The sequence below is a fragment of the Tiliqua scincoides genome, chromosome 9 (assembly GCF_035046505.1).
Source record: "Tiliqua scincoides isolate rTilSci1 chromosome 9, rTilSci1.hap2, whole genome shotgun sequence".
In the NCBI taxonomy this organism is placed as follows: Eukaryota; Metazoa; Chordata; class Lepidosauria; order Squamata; family Scincidae; genus Tiliqua; species Tiliqua scincoides.
The window spans coordinates 37,598,543-37,611,376 of NC_089829.1; the positions used below are offsets into that span (position 1 = coordinate 37,598,543).

General features: G+C 45.0%; 1 protein-coding gene across 1 annotated transcript in view; it reads right to left on the reverse strand.

Annotated features, from left to right (window-relative positions):
• Positions 1 to 12,834, reverse strand: part of CMIP (c-Maf inducing protein) — a 166,067-nt gene that overhangs the window by 40,794 nt on the left and 112,439 nt on the right. The window contains exon 4 of the mRNA XM_066637659.1: positions 1,707 to 1,868. Within this exon, the coding sequence (XP_066493756.1) occupies positions 1,707 to 1,868 (162 nt within the window). The remainder of the gene's footprint in view (positions 1 to 1,706; positions 1,869 to 12,834) is intronic.

A 12,834-nucleotide genomic window follows, 5' to 3' on the forward strand; every position in this document is an offset into this window, starting at 1 on the left:
GGGAGCACACCAGATAACAAGAGACCTCAATCTGGTGCTCTCCCTTGCATCTGGCATTCTGACATAGTCCATTTCAAAAATCAGGAGGTTGCACATACACATCATGGCTTGTACCCCGTAATGGATTTTTCCTCCAGAAACTTGTCCAATCCCCTTTTAAAGGCGTCCAGGCCAGATGCCATCACCACATCCTGTGGCAAGGAGTTCCACAGACCGACCACACGCTGAGTAAAGAAATATTTTCTTTTGTCTGTTCTAACTCTCCCAACACTCAATTTTAGTGGATGTCCCCTGGTTCTGGTGTTATGTGAGAGTGTAAAGAGCATCTCCCTATCCACTCTGTCCATCCCTTGCATAATTTTGTATGTCTCAATCATGTCCCCCCTCAGACGTCTCTTTTCTAGGTTGAAGAGGCCCAAACGCCGTAGCCTATCCTCATAAGGAAGGTGCCTCAGCCCCGTAATCATCTTAAGTCGCTTTCTTTTGCACCTTTTCCATTTCCACTATGTCTTTTTTGAGATGCGGCAACCAGAACTCCAGGTGTGGCCTTACCATAGATTTGTACAACGGCATTATAATATTAGCGTTTTGTTCTCAATACCCTTCCTAATGATCCCAAGCATAGAATTGGCCTTCTTCACTGCCGCCGCACATTGGGTCGACACTTTCATCGACCTGTCCACCACCACCCCAAGATCTCTTTCCTGATCTGTCACAGACAGCTCAGAACCCATCAGCCTATATCTAAAGTTTTGATTTTTTGCCCCAATGTGCATGACTTTACACTTACTGACATAGAAGCGCATCTGCCATTTTGCTGCCCATTCTGCTTGGGTTTACTTGAACTTCTAATAGTTGTTCCTTTCTTAAAATAATAGAACCTGCCTTGTAGTTTATTTTTTCATTCTAATTTAAATTGCCTTTTATCCAAAGGCCCCCTGGATAGCTTATAGAACCAATGAACGTCAGAAAAACAGGTTTAAGGTCAATAAAAAGAAAAACACAAAATATATGACAAAATAAGCAACCTTACATGCAAAGTGAAGACAGAGATAACAAGCAGAAATCAACAGTCAAGGGAGAAAGTCTTCAGAGCATGGGGTCTGCAAACCCTCATTAACTAAAAGACTCTAGCAAACAGGGCAGTTTTTAGCCATCTCTAAAAAAAGGGGGGGAAAGAATCCTGAAAAGGGATCCTGAAAATCCTGAAAAGGGATGAGAATCTTGGTAATCCACCCAAGATTAAGCCCTCTGAAGTTCACCTAATTTCAGCGGGAATGTGAGTTAAACAAGCGCTTAAGCAATGGGATTCAAATATGAGCAACTCTGGCAAGATCATGTCCTACATATTTTAAAATACAGTTTCTGTTTATATATTATATTAAGACAGGCAGGTGATTATGAATACATGCATTTTGTAGCAAGTACTAGAGCTTTTACAGAGGAAGTTGGATGCTACATGCAAAACACACAACATCCTCTGGACAATTGGTCTCCTTACTATTCTCACTCCACCCTACCCTACTCTGTGCATGAAAAGGTTACATTGTGTAAAAGATATTCTGTACCGACATGATCCTAACCCACCCACAAGGTTTGAGTGAGCCACAAAGCAGGATCAAGTTCCCATCTGTAGCTTCCCGGATTTTGGGGTGTCCCCCCCCAAGGAAGAAAGCACCAAAGAGGCACCATCACCAAAGGCTCACCTCTGAGAGCAACTGGGAAACAATTTCCAGCGGAGCTTGATGAATGGATTCATCCTGCAGTGGGGATGTTAGGGCCATATCCACCAAAGTACGGATCTCCTTCAGAACAACCTCCAGGCGGCTTGGGTTACTCAGCACTTTCTTGTATTTGTAGATCTTTTTCTAGAAGAAACACATGCCCAGGTGAGGTTAAGAGACCAACAGGGTAATGGCAAGACACCCACTACCAAGAGGCAAGACTCTGCGTTGATCGTTTCCAGTCCTAGCTGTGCAGGAAAGCCTGTAATGTTTAAGTAAGGATGAAATTTGAAATATACTTTGATGGAAAATTACATGCCATCCTTCTCTTTCGATTCCGGGGCAACAGACAGGAACAAGAGACAGATAAGATCCAGATAAGAGATGGATAAGATCCAGTTAAAAAGGCAGTGTCTCTTGTTCATCTCTCCACCACCTGAATACGTGGCTTAAAGTTGCTTTTAGTTTTCCAAATACTACATGACAAATATTCTACTCAGTCAAGTCGCGTTAAAGGGATAGTCACATGTGAAACGTTCCTCCCAATTCAAAGAGAAAATAATTTCAGTCACACAATCAGAATGGCACAAAATAAAATGTGATGATCTTGCTGGATAAACCTAAGTGAGCAATTCTATGCACACTGGCCTGGGAGAAAATCCTGATGAACACCGTGGGACTTACTTCTGAGTAAAGATACCGAGAATCAGCCTATATGTTGCTCAATAAATTCCCCTGGAAGAATCTGAATTCCATTCAAATGGAATTTTGGTGAATTCCAAATTCTCTCCTCTCCCTTACCTCCCTAAATCTGTGTCATGAAGCAAAGGACTGATCCAGCAGTTGCTACTAGGATTGTTTATACGGCTCTCTTGTTTATAGCACCCTCTGGCTTTTGAAACCCCAAGAGAAACATTTGGGTCCTAGCAGCATCTAGAGATTATGTTAACACCCACACGTTGCCACGACGGGATGCCACAGAAACTGACCCACTGGGCAAACTTCAAACTGCTGTTGGAATCGTACACTCGGAAGGCAAGCGTGTAAGAGAGTGACTGCGATGACAACCACAACAAAGAGCACAGCAGAGCAATCCAACAAGATCTCTGTTCATGAAACAATAGAAAGGGACACACAATAGAAAGGCAACTTCTGAGGCAGACAATTCCAGCAATAATCCTATTGTATATTATTCTGAACAGACCACAGGGTTCTAATGCCAGGGTATAGACCAGGGATGTCAAACTCATTTCATACAGAGGGCCAAAGTTAGCAGTCATGGAGCCTGCTGAGGGCCAGAAGTGACATCACTAAGCAGGAAGTGACATCATTAAGCAGATGTTGGCCATGAATAAGTACTTTGCTCTCACATAAAAGCTCATTAGCTATAAATCACAAAAGAGAAAAATGTACAAAACTTGTTTGTATTTTCAATATACAAGAGAGCCCAATTATCAAGCTGGGAGAGCACAATACAACAGGAGCCACATTCGGCCCATGGACCTTATGTTTGACACCCAGGTATAGAGCACCATTCTGTGAAAGCGAGCAGCATCTTTCAACAAAAAAATGGTTCACACGGCTGAAGGACACGACTGTGCATCTCTTTGGCCACTTGAATAGGGGAATATTCTGTCACAAGACTTTTCTGAGACTTCTCCTGAGCCCAGCTGTGGGCTTGCATTACAGGGAGCAAGCAGCATAGGCAGCCCTCAAAAGTTGCCCTTAGGTTTTTTTTTTTCAAGCAACTTCTCAGTAAAGAACACTGTCAGCACAGCATCATGGCTGCAATGCAGTGGCTAAGATACTGAGATGCAAATCAGGACTTTCCCTGGTTCAAAACTCACCTCTGCCATGAATTCTCATTTTGGTAGCCTTAGGTAAGCACCTCTCTTTCAGTCTTCCCCATCTGCAATATGGGGATAATGAAGTATCTGCCTTACAGGTTTCTTCTTTAAAAAAGCATCAGGATAATGCATGTGGAGCACTACGGACACCCAGAAACTCTTACACACATTCTGAAGATAATGATTATTTTTTAGTGCGTCTCCATGTTGAAGCAGTAAACCTCCAGTTTCCAGATCCTGGAGACCCAGGTCTGGGAGCACATGATATTGCAACACTGTTGAAGCGAGGTAGGTTCACCTGATTGAAAACCTGGAGGGTAGACCACTTCCAAGAAGAATATAAATGCAATAAATACAATAGATATGTAATGTAAAGTATACCTGCCATTGTGCAAGATCAGTCACCTTCATACGACAAGCCCAAGCAACCCTCTTTCCAAGGTGCTCACTGTCGTCAATAATTTTATTGCATGCAGAGGAAGAGAACATTCAGGCCTTTATCTTGTTCACCTAACAGCCTGATAAGGATTCTGTTGGCCAATACAAAGCGCTGCTTTTAGGACTTGATCTGCATTTATTTGCTCATCAATCAATCACCTTCCTCAGGCAACATCTTGTATGGATGACAGGAAGCAGCAACTGCTCCTATTTCGCTACCTCAAAGGTAGCTGAAAACAAGAGGATAATGAAGTGGAGACATGGGATTGCCACTTTGTCAATAGGGTTTGGCTGTTACGGTTCTCACACCTTGAAAAGAAAGTGTTATGTTTTAATACTGAGCCAACTGGGTTTCCCTAAATTTTTTGGGAAAGGATAATAGGTGGGTGGGGGAAGTCAAGCCAGCCCCTTTGCACAACCTGGGGAAGAAGGCCAAGTATCCCTATAGTACCACGTTTTCCAATTGCCAAGTGAAGCTGACAAATCCAAACCCCTGCTCTTATTCGCCTGCCATCATCTTCCTGCCAGTTTACTGGTGGCACTGCCCATCCCAGAATTGCCTCTGCACCATTGCTGGCCACTCCTCTTTGGTTCCTCCTATACTTGTGTCACCTACCCCATACAGTTTCCACTAGGGGAAAGGATGCTTCATAGAAATCATAATCTGCCTTAGTGGTGGTCTGTGAAGTTATTTTATTATTTTTCACATTTTTATACCGCCCTTCCTCCAAAGAGCTCAGGGAGGGTTTACACAGCTGCTCCTCCCCTCTTTCTTGTCCTCACAACAACCCTGTGAGGTAGGTGAGGCTGAGAGAAAGTGACTGGCCCAAGGTCACCCAGGAAGCTTTGTGGCTGAGGGGGGATTTGAACCTGGATCATCCAGGTCTAAGTCCACCTCCCAAACCACTACACCAGCCTGGCTCTCATGAAGGCAAACAATCAGGAACAGGATCAGATCCAATGGCATACCTGGTCTCATACACTCCTTCCCAATAATTCAGTGGTTCCCAAACTTTTTAGAGGCACTAGAGACTGCTGTCTGATTTATGAATGCTAAGGGATGTGACTATAATGGTGACTGGGCAGCAGTGCTCCCCTCCCAAGAAGCAGCTCGTCTTCTAACCCTTGATGTACATAGCCTAATCCGCCCTGCCAGTTTTGCAACCCAACAAAAAGAGGGTCACGACCCACTGGTGGATCTCAGACCCACAGTTTGGGAACCGCTGCAATAATTCATTGGACAGGCGGCCCCTGAAACAAATACCCCTAATATGGATTATACAGGTGGCGCCATAAGTAGACTCAGGCAATTAGCCTTTGCAACCCAAAGGAGTTTAAACATGCTCATGTCCAAAAGCAATACCACATGCTAACTTCAGCAGACCCAGTAGCTTATGTTGACTCCAACAGCCCAAATCTATCTGTTCCTGTAGGAACACAGGGATTTTCTCCACCCTGGACACAACAGGGATGTCCCCTGCATTGCCAGAAAACCATCTGCGCAAGCAGAGTCCTGGACCTTTGGATCAGGTAACATCCTCAATTGTCATCACATAAAAATAATAAATAATCTGCTTTACAACAAATTAAGCTGTACTGGCCCAGACAAGATGGTGGGAAAGACACATGTCTATCACTGCCTCATAGTCATTTGATCTACCAGTCAAAGACTTATAAGAAAATTGAAAGGAAATGTCTCCTCATCTGTCAGTTCTTTATTTGTTTGCCAAACTTCCCTTCAAAAGTTCAGACTCCTGCTTGTTCTCCTTCTCATCTACCCTGAAATATGTTCTGCTTACTCACCCATCATCTCACTACCCCTCATGCCTCTTAATAGGCACCTGACATCTCCCTTCCTCCCTGCCAGAGCCAAAGAAGGTGCCCTTCTTGACATCTAAAGCATATATTATACAGACATCAATTGCAAGTGTCACATACCACCAATTCCAGAAGTGGAGGGAGGCTTGTTGTTTTCTCTGCAAAAGAATGAGTCCTGTGGCCCCTGAAAGGCTAACAGATTTGCTGTGGCAGAAGCTTCCACGGGCCACACCCCACTCGGCTGGGGACAGCCAACCAAAATCCACTCTGGCCCATGGAAAGCTTATTCCACAATCCATTCGTATGCCATGATGCCCCTGTCAGATTTGGTGGCTTATGTTAGTTGCACTGACAACAAATTCTTCTAGCAAAAAAACAGGCTACTCCTTTAAAATAAATACGGTATTATAAGCACAGCCCAGCAACCAAGCACCACAGTTTGCATCCGGTGCAACCAATTCATCTCTGAACCATTCCTGCTTTCTTCCTTTCCATTTTGTTCCTTGGACTTTCATAGAGGACTGAACAAACAGCAGTTTCAGTCCGGAGAAGCTCAAAAGAGGCAGGAGACCCAAGCAAGTTCCTGTGTTATTTAAGCTGCCTGGCTGGTCAAATAAAAGGAGAAAAGAGGAACACAGAAAAGCAGAACAGATCCCAGCAAGCCAGGCAGCTGCAGCGGCAGCCCTAGGGCTCAGAGCTCCCCTCCTCAACCGCATTCCCCGCACCTCAGAATCCATCCGGGAAGCCGAACTCCAGCGCTGATCTGTCTAATCTTGCAGGGATCCACCAGGGAAGGCTTTCTAAGGCTGAGTCAAAGATGTCACACTGTTTGGAAACAGCTGCTGCCAAAAATCTTCTTTGGAACAGGTTTTTTTTTCTTTTAAAAAGACCTTCGCTATAAGCCCACTGCAAAGCTTGTTAAAGATTCTTCTTGGAGAAATGTAAAACCCTCTGGAGCCTCTGGTTAAAAAAAAGGAGGAGGAAAAACAAAAGTGGGGGGCGGGAGATGGAGAATTGTCTGCTACAGACGGCAGATCAGGAACATCTGCTGTAGGTGCTGGAAAGATACTATTTGAAATGGAGCTTCCGGGTTAATCTCTCTCCCTCTCCCCCCCCCCTCTCTCTCCAGACTCCCACTGTGGGAGAGTTGAATGCAGAGCAGGATCAATGTATCTTTTTTCTCTCTCATTCTTTCTCCGCATCAGCTCTTGGGGCCAAGGGGTTTAAATACGCTTCCATGATGCACTGTTAATTTTGTGAATATTACTGTAACACTGAATAACAGTGGAGAAGAAAATGGACAACAGCCCTCCAGAGACTTCAGCTCAGGTATCTCACACTTGCTCTTGGACACAGAGCTGTTTTCCTCAATAGAAACACTTGGGCTGCTCAGTGAAAACCAGGCCATCGTTTCGCATCCACAGATGGGTGAGGTCGGACAGCCCTTTCTCCAAGTGGGATGTAAAACCACTTGCTGAACAGGTCTTCCAAATGGTTCTACCGGATAGCACAGATCACCTTACATACAGCTTCTCTCCTTTCTGGTGATGGCAACTTTTACCATCACCAAAGTTTATCATTTATGCAGCTTGATCAACACACATGGCACTTCACAGTACAAGATGAAAGAAAAGTCACAGCATTTAAGCCCTACGTGGGCCCAGAGTCTCATAAGAACTGCCTCTCCCCACATGAACCTGCCCAAGAAGCATATCTCTTTTCTTATGCCCTTCACTGCCTTTTCCCACTGCCTGACATGTGGCATGTTGGGACCAGAGGCAGAGTCTTCTTGGTTGTGGTGCCCTGAATCTGGTATAGCCCTCCCAGATTCAGTTTTTTAAAAAGAATGAGAAGCCAAACTATTAGTTCTAAGGCCAGGCATACTTTCTTTGCCCTTGAAATATACAGGTTAGATGGCCAGTAAATGCAGTCATGACAGAAATCATAAACTCCTTATGGTTCAGTGAGAGAGAAGGCAGGCAAGAGAGGGTGAAAAGAAAGAGTAGGGACTTGTCAGGATCAAATCCTTTGACTAAGGGACTTCTGGCCTAGTTTGTTTCCATGCCTAAGTACCACTGTTCACTTGCTGACCAGCTGCGTAGTCACTAGATACTGGGAATATCTTGTAATGATGATGCCAAGAGACTTTGTAGTGAACATTCTGGTCTCTCAGGTGGTAGAGGCTGCTAGCTTAAGTTCCAAGCAGAACAGCAAACATTCACTTCTGTTCTTAAAATTATTACAAGAAGGACCTATAACAAAATACTGCATCTCCCCAATCCAAATGCCCAAGTAGCTCAAGGAGGTCAATTCTCCGCCCCCCCCCAAAGTTCTTGTGATACCGGAAAGTTCCATGGCTCGGGGGGGGGCACTACCAAGCATGCTCAAGCAGTTCTTTTCTGGAGGGGTCATTTTCTTTTTCTTGTAATTGACCTATCTACTTCATACCCTAAATACTGTTAATTAATACCCAGGGAATCTCCCAAGTACACTGAAGCCACCATTCTGCTTGTAGGTGGCCCCATTTTGCAAAGATGCTTAATCACCTGAGTCTGCTATTAGCCAGTGGTTCCCAAACTGTGGGCTGGGATCCACCAGTGGGTCATGACACTGACAAGCTGATAGCTGAGGAATACAAGGAAAACGTATTGAGCCCTTTGGAAACCAAAATTGAGCAGCACATGCATGTTCACCTGCGAGTAGCCAAACGTGCTTCAGCTCTTAACAATAGCTGAAGGGGAATGCAAGGCCACCAGATTGCTCCTGATCCTATGAATATGGAGTTCAATCCAGAAGGTGCCCATCCCACCATTGTAAAAAGGATAAAAACAGAGGTTTGAGCAGCTGATAAAATGAAACTTTTTTTAAAAGTCTTGTAAAGCTAGGTGGGTCCTGATAGAGTGACATTTTTAAAAGTGGGTCCTGGTGCTAAAAAGTTTGGGAACCACTGTGTTAGCCTATAGTTCCCCCCTTTTACCAACACTTTCTAACTTTATTGTTACTGGGGAATTATCTGGGAACACAAATTAACTAAAGAGGAAAGAAAAGAGATGCAACCATGACTTCAGAAATGGATACTAACTGTGATTGAATATACTAGTTTGTAGTCTATACTTTGAAATCAATCAATATTTCACACTTGACACCAGCTTCAATGTCCAAAAAGCAAGCACATACAAAATAAAGGAAATATGAGCTTCTGCATTTTGGAAATATTGGATAAACCAGGGAAGGGTTTTTGAACGGTGTGAAAAACACACAATCCTTACGTGCCCCTCCCTCAAGACTATTTTGCCGGTCTTGGCTACTGTAAAGCTTTCTGCCACTAGAGCACTGAATGACATCAGCAACCTTCCTGCCATGATCTCAGTGCACTGGGATGGGACTTGAGATGTACATCGATGGAAAGAACACTGGCGTCTTGGGGTTTGCACCATCCCTTGTGAAGTCACTAGACACTCCCTAAGGAAGCCAAAGCCTGAACTCATTTTCTTTCCGTTTTAGGCCCTAAATCCCTCTTTCCATCTGCTGCCAATCTTGCATCCTACATTCTGCAACCTCCTCACTTTCCCCCCAAACAAATCTGACCCAGGAGACTCGGAACATTTTTCCTCAGCTTAAATATAGAAAACTGAAAGTATCCTCCTTCCCATCAATAAAATCCTAGCCCACCCCAGCCTCCAACCATGATGGGATTTCTGCTGGGACTACCTCACCCCGGCAGTGAATCACTCATGTTTTTGTTGCTAATGCTGAAATGTACCTTGGCTTCCCATGGGTTGAACGCATGCCAGAAATCATGGATTTATTGCTGAGCATCAAGGAAGACAGCTCCTGCAAAATGAGAAAATGGCAAGGCTTCTGCAGGGAATTCCTCGCTAGCCCCTGCAGGGCAGGCTTCACTCAGGGAAGGTCTATGGTCAGCACCTTTAATTTCTTCAACAGAGAACTGCCAAGGTTAAGTCTCTCTAAAAGTCATAAATCTTGCCTTTGGAAAGCCTTTGCTCATAGTCCCAAATAAGTGAAGGATGAAATTTTCCATGCTCAGGGGCATCAGAAAAGTGTATAGCACATGCTCAGAGGTATGCTCATATTTCTCATCACTTCGGTTCCGTGACTTAACTCTCATGAGACCTGGGCTCCTATGAAGTCCTGTTGATTGTTTGGCTAGAAAAATGTAGAGTGAGCATGTGGTGTGCGTAGGCTGGATGAGCATCAAGTTGTGTCAGGCCCTGAGCCCCTCCTGCACCCAGCACACATGCCTCCAGCATGGATCCTGATTACTGGGCATGCAGGTGAGGGCAATTCCTCTCCACTTGCCCTTGGAAGGAGGAAGAATTTGTCGCCAGTGCGCTGAAGGCTTCATTGGCTTTGGAACCTTGGTGGAGACTCCTACCTCCTCCCCACCAGTCAATAGTGTTTCTCCATTGGTTAGCGGGCAGGGCAAAAGGCAAAAAAATGTACAATCTGAGACTTCCATGGCCTTTCCACTGCCCCCTCTTGCACTGTTCAGTGGCCAATGGGTTTTCCTCCAGTCCCAGACCCCAGAGTTACACAGGGGTCTGTGAGAAATGTGGTTCACACCTGGAGCATAAATGGAGCATGTTAGCCACTTTGAGTACTTATACAGATAATCTGGGTACAAATACACTGAAACAATTATCTTAGCATTGGCATGGTGCCCTCTAAGCATGCAAACAGCTTTACATGTATTAGCTCCTCTTTGCAAAGACACTGTAGGGAATTAAGTGCAATGACCACATTGCAGATTGGAAGGCTGAAAGGGAGGGGCTCAATGAGCCCCTCGCATGTAATTTCAGTGAGCCCCACCCAGTGAGTTCATGGCAGAGGCAAGATTTTGGGAAGTTCTGAGGTGCAACTCAGTCTTGACCATTACTATACTACAGCAGCTCTCAAATAAATTTAATACATTTTAGATGAAGCACTGGACCACATGGAACCCAACACATATATACACACATCAGGCCGGCCCATCTATGGGGCCAGCGGAAGTGGTGCTCTACCCATCTGGTCCCTCTTCCACTCATCCACTGATTGTGAGCCATTTGAGAACCACTTTTTCCATTTATTTTACTATGCAAAACCCAGTCAGAACTTTGCTGCTGCTAATGACGAAATGCAATATGACCACTGTCACCACCACCATCTGGAAGCAACTCATATTCAAGGAAGTTTTGGCCATGTGTACTTCAATTTCTGGCAATACCCTCAAACCAGCAGAGCTAACAAAGTGCCATCTCTTTAACCAATACAGGGAAGGATTTTCTCTCTAACGCTGCATTTTGAACTGAGATCTGCATCTACCTAGATGTTTTTTTCCAGCAGGATTTGAAAACTGTCCATCTTAGTTTAGCCTTTTCAATGTAGTATATTTTTGGAAGTCTGGTGGTTTTGTTCATCTTAAATATTTTCACCCTATTTGCCTCTGATTACTTTTTTAACCTGTGCTTCTATGTCTTTATTGCTGTCGCAATTGTTTTGTTACTGTGTATAGTTATTGTAAGCTGCTTTGGGCACCCCACTGTGGGAGGAAAGGCAGGATAAAAATGGTTTTAAAAAAGAAACGCACAGCTTCCTTTGGCATGCAAGTTTCTAATGCATGCAACTCTAAACAGTGGGTGGCTACAGGGGTGGTGGCGGCATGGTAAAACCATAGGCACCGCAATGCGCTATGTAAGCAGCCCTTCCCACTGCCATTGCTGCCTAGAATGGCTCTGACATAGAGTGGGAGGGGCCCTTTGCACAGTGCATTGTGGCGCTCGCTGTACTTGCCGCGCTGCCCCTCCGTAGCTACGCCACCGACTCTTGCTGTTTCCAGTCTGACCTTGTTTGCTCCATATACCTGAGGGCTGAGCAGCCCTCTCCCACTGACACCGAAGGCAAATTTGGCTGCACTTTCTAATTACCAACTTTCTGACCCAGAAAGAAGGTGGCGCGGAAAGGGGATGCAATCCCTGAAAGTGTCCACTCAGACTTCCATGTCCTTTTGGCAAGCATTCTCCTCTTAGCTCCTGGCTCCATCACTGAGCTTTGTTGCTTTGAGTTGGCAAAATGTCCAGTCCAGTCCTGCTCCACATCCACAGCAATTCCACCTTTTCCTCATTACTGCAAAACAGTTTGCTTCTCAATTTTTAAAGCATCGTTTATTTAACTTCTGATGGACCTGGGGCTAAGTGGAATTTCTTTACTGCTGCTGAAAACCATGGAAAAAGCAACAACAAAAATCCTTTAAGGAGTTTTTTTTTTGGGTGGGGCATACTTGGGGTTTCCCAATTTGAGCCTCACAATGAACTGCCAAGGCTTAGCAGTCAGCCAAAGTCACCCTCTGGGATTCATGGCCAGGATTAGCCTGCTAATGAAGTGTGGCGAAATGGGTCACCTTGCATGGACTGGTTGTCTGCCCCTGGTGCCCAGTGCGCCAGTCATCACTGACAACCCCTCCCACATTTTTAGAGGACAGGAGAAAGGAATGGGGAAGTATTGCAGAGGTGAGGATAAGCGGTGAGCTAAATTTGCATTTGCTTCCGCATGAAAAAAAGCAGGAAATAAATTTTTCAAATACATAAAATAAATGGAAACATTCCCCCGCAGTTTTTTGCGCTCACTTCCCTTCCACCTTTGGAAAATGGGGAAGGAGAAGCAGCAGCGAGATTGCACCATTGGAAAAGTTAAGCCATTTCTGCCTAATGTTGCATAACACAACGGGGACCAAATGTGTATACCTGCGGGCTGGGCAAAAATGGGTTAAGGGAGAGAGACTCATGTCACCAGGTGTCCTGGGAACACCTGCTGGGTGGGGTAAGGATGAGGAGCAGAAGAGTGAGTGGAGCAGCTCTCAGACACTGAGGCGGCCCTGTTCGTGACTGGGAAGGAATGAGAACCCAGATCTCCTGGGTTAAGTCCAATGCTCCATTCTGGAAGGCTCCAACCTTGTAGAGTCTGTGGGCGTGAGAAGAATTCTGAGACTGAATGGGGATCCCACTCAC